The sequence below is a fragment of the Podarcis cretensis genome (assembly GCF_951804945.1).
Source record: "Podarcis cretensis genome assembly, chromosome: 6".
Lineage (NCBI taxonomy): Eukaryota > Metazoa > Chordata > Lepidosauria > Squamata > Lacertidae > Podarcis > Podarcis cretensis.
In genome coordinates, this window is record NC_137175.1 from 76,142,882 (window position 1) to 76,157,755 (window position 14,874).

The window sequence follows — 14,874 nt, forward strand, 5'->3', positions numbered from 1 at the left end:
TTTCCTGTGCAACTTCCAAGTAGAAAGGTGTAGTCTGAGTCGCCTTTCTGACTGGCCAAGGGATTCTCGTTCTCCAGGACTTACAACCGTGAGTCCCCAGATGACTACTCTACCTTAAAACTCCCCCCCCCCAATACGTTTGTGATTAAGGGGAAACTGAATTCCTTGCTGTGTTTAAACACCCAATTGAAGCCCAGAGATTTTCTGCGGGTCAGGTTTCTGGCCGGGTTTCAATTTGGGGTGAGTTGTGGACAGTAGGATGGGGTCTACTCCAGCATATAGCAGAGCTGAAAATTGTTAGCACAAAACTCCCCAACTAGCGGAGTAGAACAGAAAGAACAGAACTTCAGATCATAAGCAAGCGTGAGTGTGTTGGGGGGTGTGTGTGTGTAATATGCTAAGCGCGGCCACACACACACACACACATGCGCGCGCATACATACAGTGCTAAATAAACATTTAGTGTCCTAATGCTAAGCCTCCGGGAATGCTTGTAAAGTTCCCTACCTGCCTCTAAAACGAGCGACCAATTCGTCTGCCATACATCTTTCTTTCTTTCTTTCTTTCTTTCTTTCTTTCTTTCTTTCTTTCTTTCTTTCTTTCTTTCTTTTATTTTTTTGCAATAGCCTTGCCTGGGAGGACTCGAAGGCTGACCTGCAGAGGGCAATCGTTGGACACGGATGATAACAAAGGCAGCTGGGGAGATTAGGCTCAGACACGTGGCTGTGACCCAGGACTGCTGCGTAGGTAGGCAGTGGTGCTTAATTAATGGATATTGAAACAAAAGATGTGTGTGTGTGTGTGTGTGTGTGTGTGTGTGTGTGTGTGTGTTTGTCTTTAGGCTACATTTTCCAAGGCTAATCTAATTCATAACCGTTAGGTTTGTTCTAAAGAGATTAACCCAAACTTTCAAGAGACAGGTCCAGTTAACTCTAGAATTATCCTAAACGGTTAATTGTTTACTGGAATATTTAAAGTCGGTCATTTAGATACACCCCTCCCTCTTCTTTTTTAGTTCTCTGCTAATCAAATAGGGAGGAGTGGGAACTGACAAGAATCTTAATTGCTTCAGCCATTGGCAAGAGAAACGTGTGGGCTTTATATAGGGACGGGACACCCCCCCTCCCGTCTCCACTCCCTCCCCCTTCCAAAGCAAGCAGTGAACCACGTCCCGATTCCTGGTAATAAATTTGCTGTTTGCTTCCTATCTGGCTATTGTCTCCGCTTTCAGAGCGGTTCACCTTTCCTTTTCAGCACCAGGTATGTGGACAGCGACACGCTAATTTGCATATCATACTCAACTCTCTTCTGCCGTCCGCTTAAAAAAAACGCGTTCATACGAAAATAATATTCGCGCTCCGTGTTTGTTTGTTTGTTTGCTTATTTGTTTTTAAAAGGACTCTTTTGGCTAACTTGTTTTTTGAGCTGCTGTAGTGTAACCTGCTCCCACCCCATGAACGGCGTATTCATTAGAATAGAGGAGATGAAACAGCGGAGTGTGTATTCCTTCCAACTTTTTCTGCATCCTTTATATATTTTAACAACTAGCTCAAACGGACTGGAAGCTGCAAGGAAATTTGGTGGTGGCAGACTGAGTAAATGCTGTTCTAAACACACACACACAGAGAGAGAGAGAGAGAGAGAGAGAGAGAGAGAGAGACGGGTCTCCCCCTCCCTCCCCTGTCTGAACCTTAGGAAGAACGGGTGGGAAACCCATATTTAATCAGTCCATGTCCAAATTTCAGTGATCGGAAATGTCTTTCTCAAAAATAATTCCCACTGGGAGGTTGAGTGGGGGAAAAGGTCCCAGGGTTTGCTGGCAAGAAAGCGACTTTGCGTCAATCCTGATGAAATTAGCAGCGCTGAGATTTTAAGAGACATTATCTGGGTGTGCTTTGAGCGCAAGTGAGATGATAGATTAAACACACACACACACATCATGAAAAGAAGGGCGCCTAACTTCTTCGAAAGGAGCAAGACCCTGTAACAACCATACGTTCGAGACCGTTACAGTCCCTAAAGAATTGATATACATATCTATTCTTACAATGCAACGTGCGGGGCTTGCTAGCTCTGGTTCAAGAGCATGCATAAACACACACACACACACACACACCACCCTGCTAAACGGTTCTGCTCGACACATGTTTGTTATCAGAGGGAAAGGCTGGGAACACAGAGCCATTTTTCTCAGCAGCTTCCCCCCCCCTTCCCCCCTTTTGGACTGCACGTTTACCATCATACCACCCAGCATCGGTCCTTTCCCAATAGGAAGTCATGAATATGAGCTGTATGAAGCCTGCACGTCAGATCTTCCTCAATTAATCCACCATTAGCATGCTTGGGATCTGGTGCTTGATGGCTTAACAGAAGCTTCGGTGGCTGCTGTATGTGCTTGGCCATCCCCAATTAAGCTCTGCTCAAAATGAACTCGGCAAGAACAGCCTTTCCTGAGCTGTCAGTGACTCCCGTTTTTCCTTATTTTAACGTTTGTGTGTAGTGGCAGGCGACAGATGGTGTAGATCAGATCGATTTGATTGCATTAGGCGATTTTTCTCTCTCTCTCTCCTCTCTCTCTCTCCTCTCTCTCTCTCTCCTTCTCCCTCCTCTTCTCTCTCTCTCTCTCTCTCTCTCTCTCTCTCTCTCTCCTTCTCCCTCCTCTTCTCTCGCTCTCTCTCTCTCCCTCCCTCCTCCCTCCCACCCCCACCATCACTTCTTTTCTGGAAGCTCGCAGCATCTGAAAGGCGATCGTCGGGGACTTGGAGAACACCAGCATCCGTGAGGTGGGAAAGCAGCGGAGCACACAAAGCCAGCCAGAGGCGCCGAGGTCCCTTTCCCAGGGCTTGTTAACACTATAATCCGGCACCAGGAGGGAAGGCGAGAGTGCGGAGCGGGGAGGGGGGGCAGCTTTCCGCTTCTTTCCCTAGCTCATCAGATGCCTCCCTGGGTTTTACACACAGTTGGAGTTCGGCTCGAAACCAGGATTTAAAGGGTAAGCGCTTCAATAGAGGTGGATTTCTGGGAGTTGCATGGGGAGGAAGTGGCGAGGAGTGACTCTCTCGGCTCTGGAAAAGGAGGCAGCACTTTAATCAACATAAATATTTCTCTGATTAACCCCCTGCGTGCACTTGCACCTTATCCTGCCTGGTCCACAGTTCATATAAGTCATCGCATCCCTGGCTTATATTGGCGGCGTTTCTCTTCTTTTGGCAATCCCTGAACTGCTTTAAAGCTTTATTCTCAATTGCTGGCAATGGCTTGCTCATCTCTTCCTAGCCCCTCACCCTCCCACCCACCCCAAATCTACACAGAGAAATATTTGACATTTTAAGCGGAGCCTTCCTTGCCTCTTATTCTGATCGGTGGCTTTGGGAGGGCTCAATCCCTCCAGTTATTACGGTAGGGAGGGAGGAAGATTCTAATCAACATGGCTTTCCATGAACAAAGGTAGTTAATGCTGATGCTGAGCGTCGCTCCGGGCTCCAGAAGCTGCAAAAGGTATCGAAGGAGCAACAAAGCGCCAGAGATGGTACTGGGGTTTGTGGTGTGGCATGGCGTGTTTGTGTATGTGTGTGTGTGTGAGAGAGAGAGAGCGTTGAGGGGTGGGGTGGCGATGGAGCCGACAGTTTAAGGAGGTTTGAATGGAATATGCGCCCAGAGGCAAGCGATCTGGTAGGAAATGGTGTTCTCGTTAAGTCCCCGTGCCCTGCCTGAAGGAGGGACCGCTGTTTGTTGGCTTAGGGCTCATCAGAGCTCTCTCGCTGGTGCAGCGGGGAGGGATTCCCCAAGGACGGAGCTGTCCACTAGCCCCGGTGCTGAACTGCCTTCGACCATTTTGGTAGGTGCTATCCAGCAAGGAGGGCCGTGCACAGTAATCACTGCATTGAAGCGGTCAACGGGCGCGACTGATGGAGCAAGTTTGGAAATGGGCGCTTGATACTCCGGGGTGGGGGTGGTGAGTTGGGGCTGATTTCTCAACCCGGGGAGGAAAATCGCCCAAGTGCATTTTGTTATGCGGGCTTCTGTGTTTTGGGGTAATCATAGTAATGCTACTATTGGAAAAGTTTGACTATCAACCCTCAGCCTTTCCCCTACCACGAGTTTTTGGCACGAGGGGATTCTCGGACACGTTGTTTTCGGAATTAAGGCGAGAGAGATGAGGTGCCTCAAACTGGTGGCGTGTTGACTTTCCTCAAGCGGCTTTTCTGGCTGAGAGTTCAGTAGGAGGACAGACTGCCCCCGTCTCTTTTCCTCCCCTGCCCGAGCTCTCTGTAGTGTGTCAATCTTCAATTGTGCACAGCGGAGGGAAAGAAATATCTGTGTGTGCTGCTGCTGGTGTTTCTTTTATAGCTGTTATTCTCCTAGTGCAGCCTCAGCCTTCTGCCTTCAGGAGGGTGAGAAACGTAGCTGAAAACTGAAGAGAATGCGTGGAAGTTGCATGTGTCATTATTTTTTAATGATTGAAATTATTATCTGTATCGTGTAAGTAGTTTGGGATGTTGCTGGTGTTGGTGGGTGTCTATATACATTTATTTATTTTTTTAAGCAAAAGAAGCCGTTATTCTTTCTAGGTCTTTGTAATGATCTGGTATTAAAGCAGGAGCTGGTCCTGAAGGAGGAAATCTGGCAAGAATAAACGCAAACATCTTGTGTGAATGTCACTTGCAATCTGATATACAAGCTGGTCAGTTACACAGCTCTCTAGCTAGACAGATGCCTTACAATGAGTCTTGGTGCGAGGAAGAGTGCAGCACCCACACACACCCAGTCTTCTAGCGGCGCTTCTTTGTATTTTGCAGCCAAGGCGGAACAAAACCATCCCAAACTTACTGTGCGCTGGGATTTTAAATTTTTTTATTTTATTTTATTCTGTTTGCTCCTTTAGAGGAAACCGAATCCTAAACCCTTATCCTCAGGGGCAACCGCTGCAGGTTCGACAAACAAAGACCTCCTTTACCGCCCCCACTCTGGCTCTTGATTGTAGAGTGTTCATTCACACGTTGTGTCTGACAATACCAGCATTGCAGGATGAGAAAACTTTTTTTTTGTAAAACAGAAATGTGAATGGATCCGTACAAATGTACTTAGGGACGGAGTGAGAAGGGGAGAGACAGGGGAACTCGGTTAAGCGCTTTCACTTTGGAGACATGCTGGCGTAGAGAGTATCCCTAGGATGTGCTATCACGCGTTTATCAGGCGATCTCACAAACGCTGCTTTAAGAAAACGTCAAGCCCTCGCCACTGAGACCCAGCTCTTTAGGGGCACGCGGGAAAGGAAAACGGATGGTTTCTATTTTATCTTATATTACTGCGCTCGGAAGGGACTTTTAGCCTTAGGTTATACAGCATGCGAGAGGCCTGGAGCGGAGAGGCACTTGCTTCTCTCCGACAGCTCCGGGGGCGCCTTCTAGCAGCTGGCAACGGCGGAGAGAGTATGTTTTTTGTTTATTTTCCCCCGCGAGCCGGGACCTCTCAAAGCGCCTCGCTGAAATTCTCCCGGGCGTGCGCGGTTTTCTTGATCAGATTTCCACCCATGCGCTCTTTCTCACCTTGCTAGTCTAAGCAAACAGCTCGGTAAGACTTGTGTGCTTAACTGTGCGTCTCTTCTCCAGAAATCGCGTCGGCTGCCATGAAGAGCCGTTCAGCGCAACCCCAGGGAGAACTCGAGAGAGGGGAAAGGATGGCAGACAAGCCCAGAAGAAGCTGGAAGCTGGCCAGGTAACGCTGGGCGGACGGAGCAATGAATGCATGCAGGGATGCATGGATGGATGGATGGATGGATGGATGGATGGATAGACGGAGCAGTGAATGCGTATAACGGTGCTTTGGAGAGGTGCATGCGGCCGGCTTCCTGGGTGCACAGTCTTTGCATGCAGCTGATGCGTCTGTAACGCGCGCCTACGTCTTTTATGCGGATAGACGGTCTGTGGGGTTTGATATGAACATGTGTGTGTGTGTTGTGTGACACGCAAGCAGGCTGGATTGTCAGCTCGGTTATTTATGTTTGCTGACGGGGTATCCAAGCACGTCTGGGGCATTCGTGGACGGGGGCTGTGCAGCGCCCAGATGGACCCGGATCAGCCCCGTCCAAGCGTCGCGTGGGAATAGGGCTGCCTCCTCCGAGGGGCCACGCATCTGAACGTGGCGTGGCAAGGCTCGTGTCTTGATGTGGCCGCATGCTTACGAGGTGCATGCGTGTGTGCGTGTGCCTGTGGCCCTCGCCTGCCTGCCTGCCTGCGCCTTTGGACCTGGGCATCTGCCCTGCTGCCAGTTGCTCTCGGGAGTTGCCCTCGCTCCAGTCCTTCATGGCTGCCTCTTCTCCTTTGCCTTGCCAGGGCCCCGGAGTCCAGCAGCCCTGCGTGGATTTGGGATCATCGCTCGCTGGGCGACTCTCTCTTGGATTCTCCTCCTGCTCCTCCTCCCGTTCCTCTGGGCCACCGGACGTACAGTTGTGGATTTATTGTCGCGGTGCGTGCAGCTCCAGCCTCCTCTTCGCCTCCTCCTCCACCACCACCGGCGCCAGCACCACCACCGGCTTTCTGACTCTCTTCGGTGACGGGTATTCTTGGGTGGATAATACGGATTACGTTGTTATTGCTTAAGAATACGCGTAGTCGAGGAGAGTACTCGCGGCAGGCGGGTGGGCAGCGACCACCCACCCCGGTTGGCTCCTTAAACGGCTCTAGTTGCCAAGGTAGCGCATAATTTTTTAAACATATATATTTAAATAATAATCATTATTTCATTTTGCTCTCGTACTTCCCTTTTCTCGTACCTCGCAATCTCCGGCTGCACCAGACCTCTCCACCCCTTCAACCGGGGCGGGGTTGCCTCACTGCAGCTTCCCACTCGGATACTGCGGAGATGGGAGGCAGGGAGGGAGGGGGGGCGTCTGTGGAGTCCTGGCGTCTGCGCTCGGGTTCCGGAGGTCCTCTTTCTTAATGCGGATTATTGACTCCCCCACTTTGTTACTTCTGATCCACTCCCAACCGGAGTGGAATTGGTCCGCCCGGGTGCCAGACGCGCAAGCGGGGATTCTGATCCGCCTTAAGCCATTGGGAGGGTGGAGCCGGGCACGTATGGATGCAAGGAAGGGGTAGTGAGGTTGGGGTTGGTAGAGTGGCGGCGGTGGTTTCTCAGGATGGAAAGAAGTGGCTTTGTGTGTTTGCCCAAAGGTGGAGTTGGGAGTAAATCTCAAGGAGAACTAGAGGATTGGGTGTTCAAATACAATTTGTACATTGGTATCCAGCTTTGCTTCCCGCTTTTGCCTGGCCCGGTTCTATTGCGTTTTTGGACAAGGGCTGCGTGCTGGGTGGGAACAAAACTTGAGGGAGTAGCGACAGGTTTAATTAGGTTTAGCGCTGGATACTTGGTTTCTCGCTCCAGGGAGGTGGGGTAGCAGTGTCACCCGTTCCTTCTCTCTTGTCTCTTGCGATGCGGTCCTAAACACGTTGACTCGGATGTCAACCCCATTTAACGCGTGTTTACTGAGAAGCAAATCCGACCTTATTCATTAGGCCAACTGGCAGCCAACTGTGCACAGAGGGACAGCCTTAGTCTCTAGCGATCCTAATGCATGGGATTACAGCTCGATCTTTGAACTGTTTTCTTGGAAGTCTGGCCGAGATCCTAGACTCGAAAGAGCCCTTTAAAACCGGCATAGGATCCGGTTGCGCATCTCACTGAGTTCTGTATGTGTATAAAACTTCAGCCTTAGAGAGTTGCTTCAATCCTTGCTACCTTGGTCAGCTCCACGGAACAGGGGTGAAGAAGACCCAAGCTTTCCACAATAGGAATTATATATATAGTGTCATTTTTATACACTTCACGCACACACGATCCGGAGTTTCAGTTTATTTAGGATAGTAGAGTACGCAACATTGCGGCATTTTGATCGAGAAGTCCTCCCGCAGTGCCTCTGTGTAGACAGGCCGGGGCAGAGATTCTTTTGGACTTCCCACGCCGTGGTTCTGTAGGAAGGCTTAGGTGACCCTAATGAATGGCCAACTGATGCAATAGGGAGCCGCTTCCCGCAGGCCTAAGGCGGGGTGTATATCTCTATATAATAATTACAATTATTATTATTACTTTGCACCCAAGGCCGAGGCAGTAGGGAGAAATTTCCCCAAAGTAGGGCATGTGGCCTGCCCTATTGTAAAAGAGGAGGATCTGGGTCCATCGCTTTCCTGCAGGAAAAAAAGGAAGCAGAGTCTGGGACAAGCTACCACACCCTGGGTTAGCATTTTACCACCCACCCACTCTCCACAAGCGACTACCATTTTAAATCAAAGCTCTGGACTCGCTTCTCTTACTACGCGGGAGAGGAACGTGATTATCTAACCAGAGAGAGATACAGACTCGAAGAAAGAGCGCCTGCTCTCCTTTCAGTTCTATGGTCAAAATACAATCCAGTCCCTAGTGATGTCCGTTTGGTCTCCCTCTCTTTTGACGTAAATTATCTTGTGGGGATGAGGGTTCCCCCATAAGTAATTCGGGGGAGTACAATTTGGGGGAGGGAGTAATTAGTCCAGAGCAATGGGAATATGCCCTGGTGTAGTTGAGAAAGTGGGGGTTGTTTATTTGTTCCAGATCCCTTTGTCCGCAATTCTTCGCCCCAGCAGCTATTAAATTTAACTCGTGGTCTGGCAATAGAAAACGTACTGCGTAGTACGGTGGTTGTGTCAGTGTGGAGAGGCTTAAGTGGCACATTCACCTCTGGGTTCAATCCTGTCCCTTGCTTGCTTCCCACATCCGATCCATAATTTGCTGGTTGTCCTTCTCTCATTTTGGGACAACCAACTGGAGTAGAGCAACGCTGTCGAAGGGACTCCTCGCCTAAGTTCTTTCCGAGCCACACTAGAGCTCTTGCTGCGCTCTTCCCTTCCTCCCCGGTTCCAAGTAGGCCGTCTCTCTCTACCGCCTGGGTAAACTGCCCTTCTTTCGCAGTCAGTTGTTACTACTGCCCGAAGGCTGCCTTGTCCAAAGCAAACCCCATTGGTGGTGGGGGAGGGGGATGTGTAATAAAACCAGGCGACAGCAAGAACGCCCCTCCTCCTCCTCCTCCTCCTCTGACCCTTGGGATTCAACGGACGACTGACCCCATCCTAGAAGACTAGCCCAGCAGGGTTTGGCTTTTGCAGCCCAAATACACCAGAGTCTGAGAGCATCCTGAGCACTCATTCGGCTGCAATCCTAACCCGGTTTGCCTGGGAGTAAACCCCACTGAATTAAACAGGACTTTGAGTAGCCGTGGTTTTAGGATTACAGCCCGGGACGTTGATGGTGGCAGGTCGTTAGAGACGTGGTGCCTTATATGTGTGTTTGTGTGTGAGCAAAGAGGGAGGACGGGGATGGGCTAAAAGGTCGATCAGTGAGAAACGACCAGGATAAACTTCACAAAAGGATGTCTCTGTCCAAACGTTTTAGTTACTACTGCTAGTATGGGCCTCCTTTCTAATCGTTTCTTGCAGCGAAAGCTGCTAGGATTCCTTCTGCATTTTTATTTTTTAAAAAATCTGTTGTATAATTGCTTAATTCACTCCGCTCTTCTTTATTTGTCCACTTGATCCTTGTGGGGGCATGGGAGGGGAGCCGCTGTTTATTTTAGGCACCCCCTCCGCTTGGAGAAATGATTGGTGGATTTTTGAACTCGCTGATCTGTGTGTGGCGGAGGCTAAGCCAAGCCCTTCTCCTAAGTCGTCGATTCCTCTGGTCAGTGGTCCTTATGAGTGGGTTGTTGGGAGATAGTGATGGTTCCATAAGTGTGTAGACGGCCCCCTAAGGGTCAATATTAGCAAAGCAAAACAAATCCCTGCCCCGAAGAATACACATTTCTTTTGTCAGGAGTCGGGAAGGAAACACCCGGGATTTGAAAACGTGAGTGATGGGGAAGAATTGCTTCCATCTTAACAGCATTCTTCTTCCCCATTCCTGGCCACACCCAAGTTTCCTTTCGGCTGTGCCGCATTAGAACAGCAAAAGGAGCAGGAAATTTCTGGATAGGGGTGCGCAAAAGAAAAAAGCACCAGCATTGCTTTCAACAGCATGGTTTGTTTTTTACAGTGCGGGGGCGAAAATAAAGAGGTTGGTAGGATTTAGAAGATCTTTGTTCTTCTCTAATAAAAAAATAAAAAAAATTCACAAAAGCCCATTAAAAATCCTGCCCACATGACGAAAGGGGTCAAAGGCGTAACGGAGTTAATCCAAGAAATGGTTAGGTGAAATTCAAAGCGCGTACAAGAATCAGAAAAGTGAGAGTACTCGAAATTTCCAATTTCCCTGCCGAATGTTGGAGCTGCCGAACATTCCAGCAAACAAGGGTGGAGTTGGAGAGGGGAGCGTGGGAGGGGCAAGGCCTCCAATGGGGACTGGCGCTTTCTCTTTCCAGTGGCGCCCCATTTGGCGAGAGTCCCTCCTATTGCTTAGAGACGCCTTCTTCGGTAGGGCGGCTCTTCCCAAATCGTGTGTGTGCGCTCGTGTGTCCCCCTTTCCTCTTCTTCCCTATATTGATCTTACATCTTGATTGATTGAACGACATCCTGCTTATTAACCCCCAGGTCCACGCAGTGGCAACGTATTCAAAAAGCGCAATTGAAATGTCTGCTAGGCGATTCACACCAAGCAATGGGCGTAAAGCAGCTGCAACAAACTTGAGTGTCACGCCGAAAAAACCTGACGATTGCGTTTTGGTGGCTTACAATTCAAAAGCCTGAACAAAAAACACACAGAGAGAGAGATTTTTATTTTTTAAAAAGAAGTAAAAGCATGGTCGTCTTGTGGAACACAGTAAATTAGGCAGCCTTGGAGCAACAATTCGTTATTTTCCATTTGTCAGTCCAGAAGCCCAGAGTTATCCTTTATTAGGGTGGCAGGTGAGGAGCAAGGAAGGAAGTTACAGTTTCCAAATTCAGATGGGGGAAAGCTTTCAATTGTTCACGCTGGGCAGCTATGTAGGGTACATACTTAAAAAGCAATGTAGTGACTCTGGAAAAAGAAGGTGTTGGGTGTGTCTTTCTCCTATTCTTTCCTATCCCCAAAGATTTCCGGTCATAATTAAGTCATGGCCATTAGTATAGATGGCTTCATAAGAGGATTAGACAAATTCATGGATATGGCTGTTAGTCATCATAGCTAAGGGCCACTTCACAATGATGTTATTCCTGCATGGAGATAATTGTGCAGAGGCAAGCGGGCAGAGAGAAACAAGATCATGTTTGCAAAGTGCAGTGCCAATGTTTATCGTAAGAGTTCATTTTATCATAAGAGCAGATTATGGAGGGATATCTCGGGGAAGATGTGTGTAAAGTCCCACTGAGAATGGAACCTCCAGAGCCAAAAGCAGTCTACCGCTGGCTAACTGATGGGTCACAGTAGAGCAAACAACAGGAGAACGCCATTGCCATCATAACCAGTTTGTGAGCCTTCCAGCGGCTTGCTGCTGTCAAAGACAGAATGCTGGACTAGATAGGCCTTTGGTAGTTTATTTAGGAATTGTTGATTTAAAATATATATACCTCACTTCAGTTGCAGAGAATCATGAGGTGACTAACAGACAGACAGACAGACAAGCAAAAGAACACCAACAAATAAAATTATTATTATTGCTGCTGCTGTTGTTACTACTGCCGTTGGCATTGTTTATATATTACAACTGTTATATCAAGGTCCCTGTGCTCAAGATGTTTCCAATCTAAATCCTGACAGTGGCGGAGACATTAATGAGAAAGGAAGGTGAAGAGAGGCAGAGACAAAACCAAACAAAACACGAGTAAGGGAGAAATCTGAGCAGATGCACTTAGACCTGCACTTAGGCTTGGCTACAGCTGGAAAGCACTGAACTCATTCAGCGTTGTGATAAACCGACATACAAAGTAATGTATATAAAATACAGTCGGAGATTCTGCTTTGTTAGACTGTTGCCGTAAGCACTTAGTTATCTCAGTCTGAAAGCCAGATGTGCTTATTCTCCAAATCAAATTTTCGTGTTCCATTTAATTCACTTTCTCCAGCTGGAGTTCTTTGAGCAGGAAGGATCAGCACATATATTATGTGGGAAGAGGGAATGTAGACCACACCCTGAACAGCCCAGCAGCCAGGCAATGGTGGATACTGAGATGGAGAATTTGTAGCCCTATTAGCAGGGCCTCGTATTGGGACACAGTACCCCCCTCTCCCCTTAACCTCTGCAAGAGATGTCCCTCATTCTAGCATGAAAGCGGAGCATCTCTTTTGGACTTTTGTCCAACATGAATGTCAGCGGCGCACTTTTATACTACTAAAGGGAGCTGGTTATTCGTTTGATTTAAATGTCTCTTAAACGTGCTTCACCAAGCGATTCCAAGGCAGTTTACAAAGGCGTGGTTGGAATGATTCGGACAACATAAACAATGCAATATTGAAACCAACGAGCATGCATAAGAATACAGAGCAATATTCGAGGCAAATAGAAATAAACTAAAGGGCAAAGTAAAGGGTATTTTTCAAGTGCACCCAAGGAGAGAAAGGTCAGTGCTGGCATAAGCGAGCCCAGCAGTGGCTTCTTGTGACTGCAGTTATAGCTCACATAAACGACATGAAATAATTCCAGTCCAAATTAGGTTAGGACAAAACCTTTAGTAGAACAACCAAAATTTCATAAAATAGGGTGCAAGCTTTCGCTACACTCAATGCATACCTAATGAAGGGTGGGCCAAATTGCATTTCATTTTTGGGGGAGGGGGACCCAGTAGTAGCCACGTTAGCCTCTTCCATCATCATTTCAAAGAGATTCTTTACCCGAAGAATTTCATTTCTCCCCAGGTATCTGTAGCCAGATCTGTCTTCTTCCCTAAAATACATTTTTAACAACCTAACGATGTTCCTGAACATGATTTTTCCTCTTCTCTCTTCTTCCCCATCAGAAAGAATGTGGTAGAAAAGGAAACATTGCTTGTATATTTTTGAAGATAAATTTATCTTTCCTTTATGAATCCTATTATGATTGTGTCGGCCTTTTTGCATTTAACTCTTATTCATTTTAATGTTATTCCTGTCAGAATCATTTAAAACTCTAAGATATATATTTAAAAAATCAAAGCTTTCTTTTACGGTTTAAGAAGCTCGTTGGCAATGTTAACCCAGATCAGTGTCCTATAGTGCAATCCTATGTATGTTTACTCAGAAGTAAATCCTGCGGAACTCAGTGTGGTTTGTCCCCTGGTAAATGGAGTTAGGTTTGCAGCCTTTAAGTTCCATGGCACTGCCTGTTAGCTAAGTACAGGTAGCAGCCTAAAATCCTCAGTCAGTAGGAGAACAACATAGCAAATGGGAGACTGAAGAGAAAATGAGGCAGGAATTGAAAGATTCTGATTTGTATTACAAGCCTCTGTATACATCCTCTTTCTGGTGTCAAAAACACTACCTGGGCATCAAGTTCAACACAAAAATGAGACGGAATATACAATAATTATTTGCTTTATGGTGTGGCTGTGTATCTTGTGGGGTTGAAGTGTTTCAGCCACTAGTATATAAGTTAGGTAAACATCTATTTAAACTTGTATTTCTATGGTTTCCTTGTTCAATATGACTAGCTCGTGGAATGAATATATATATATATATATATATATATATATATATATAATGTCTTAATGATAGGGGCTGATGCATTTTTAATGCCTGTACTCTTTGTGCTCTTTTGTTGTCGTCTAAATTAACATTTTGATGACCATGGGTTTCTTTCTCCCTTCATCTAGCATTTTAGAGATTGCTGCATTGTGGGGCTAATAATAGTCGATGTATATTGTCTTCTTCAGAAATATATAATCTTGACAAATGCTAGATGGTGCAAAAGCAGCTAGAATTACATTCCCAGTGGCCTTGTATAATATATACCCTTAGCAAATGGCCTAGCTGCTTCTGGGATCTGCCATCTAGATACAATTTTAAGGAAACAACAAGGTTCCTAGAATCCTAGAAATACAAGGAGCCTGAAAAGCCTTTGTAATCATTTCCACCCCCACCCCCTGCAAGGGTATAAAATACATTTATGATTTATTATATCTCATTGTTCCTCACAACGACCCTGTAAGGCAGGTTAGAAAGAGGCATAAGTCAACTGCTGATAGCTGAGTGAGGAACTGACTCCCCTAAAAATCAGATAGTTGTTTATTTCCTTGACATCTGATGGGAGGGCGTTCCACAGGGCGGGCGCCACTACCGAGAAGGTTCTCTGTCTGGTTCCCTGTAGCTTCACATCTCACAGTGAGGGAACCACTAGAAGGCCCTCGGAGCTGGACCTCAGTGTCCGGGCTGAATGATGGCGGTGGAGATGCTCATTCAGCTATATAGGGCTGATGCTGTTTAGGGCTTTAAAGGTCAGTATTGCATTTGCTCGTGCCCAGCATAGTGTGTGTGTGTTCAATGCAGTGGGAGTTAAGAGCCTAGAGGAGGGACACCACACTGTGAAACAGCAAACACTGAAGCACAAGTAGTCTAATGGGTTGCACTAAAAGTTAATTATGTAACTCTAATTCTTAAAAACTAAAAATAAATGCTAGATGCAGGGCAGACATTCAAGCAAATATTTGTAGTGGCTAGAACATTGGAAGCAGGGATTAGTAAGGGCATGTGTACCCTATGATCTGCATTGGAGAGATATTTACTTCACTCCTATGATTAATGGAAACTAAGCGTTCAAAGAGGGACACGGGTGGCGCTGTGGGTTAAACCACAGAGTCTAGGACTTGCCGATCAGAAGGTCGGTGGTTCGAATTCCTGCAACGGTGTGAGCTCCCGTTGTTTGGTCCCAGCTCCTGCCAACCTAGCAGTTTGAAAGCATGTCAAAGTGCAAGTAGATAAATAGGTACCGCTCGGGCGGGAAGGTAAACGGCGTTTCCG

General features: G+C 47.2%; 1 protein-coding gene across 6 annotated transcripts in view; it reads left to right on the plus strand.

Moving 5' to 3' along the window:
- The first annotated feature begins 503 nt into the window (after positions 1–503).
- LOC307218880 (uncharacterized protein) overlaps positions 504–14,874 on the plus strand; it is an 84,032-nt gene continuing 69,661 nt past the window's right edge. For 2 of the 6 annotated variants that reach the window (XM_079981832.1, XM_079981833.1), the window contains exons 1-3: positions 3,374–3,498; positions 5,613–5,718; positions 6,336–6,468. In XM_079981832.1, coding sequence (XP_079837958.1) covers positions 3,455–3,498; positions 5,613–5,718; positions 6,336–6,468 — 283 coding nt within the window. In that variant the 5' untranslated portion in view covers positions 3,374–3,454. Of the gene's footprint in view, positions 748–2,727; positions 2,993–3,373; positions 3,499–3,620; positions 3,839–4,731; positions 4,932–5,612; positions 5,719–6,335; positions 6,695–14,874 lie in introns of those variants that run through there. The other 4 variants (XR_013840063.1, XR_013840064.1, XR_013840065.1 and 1 more) reach the window with 4 other exon arrangements.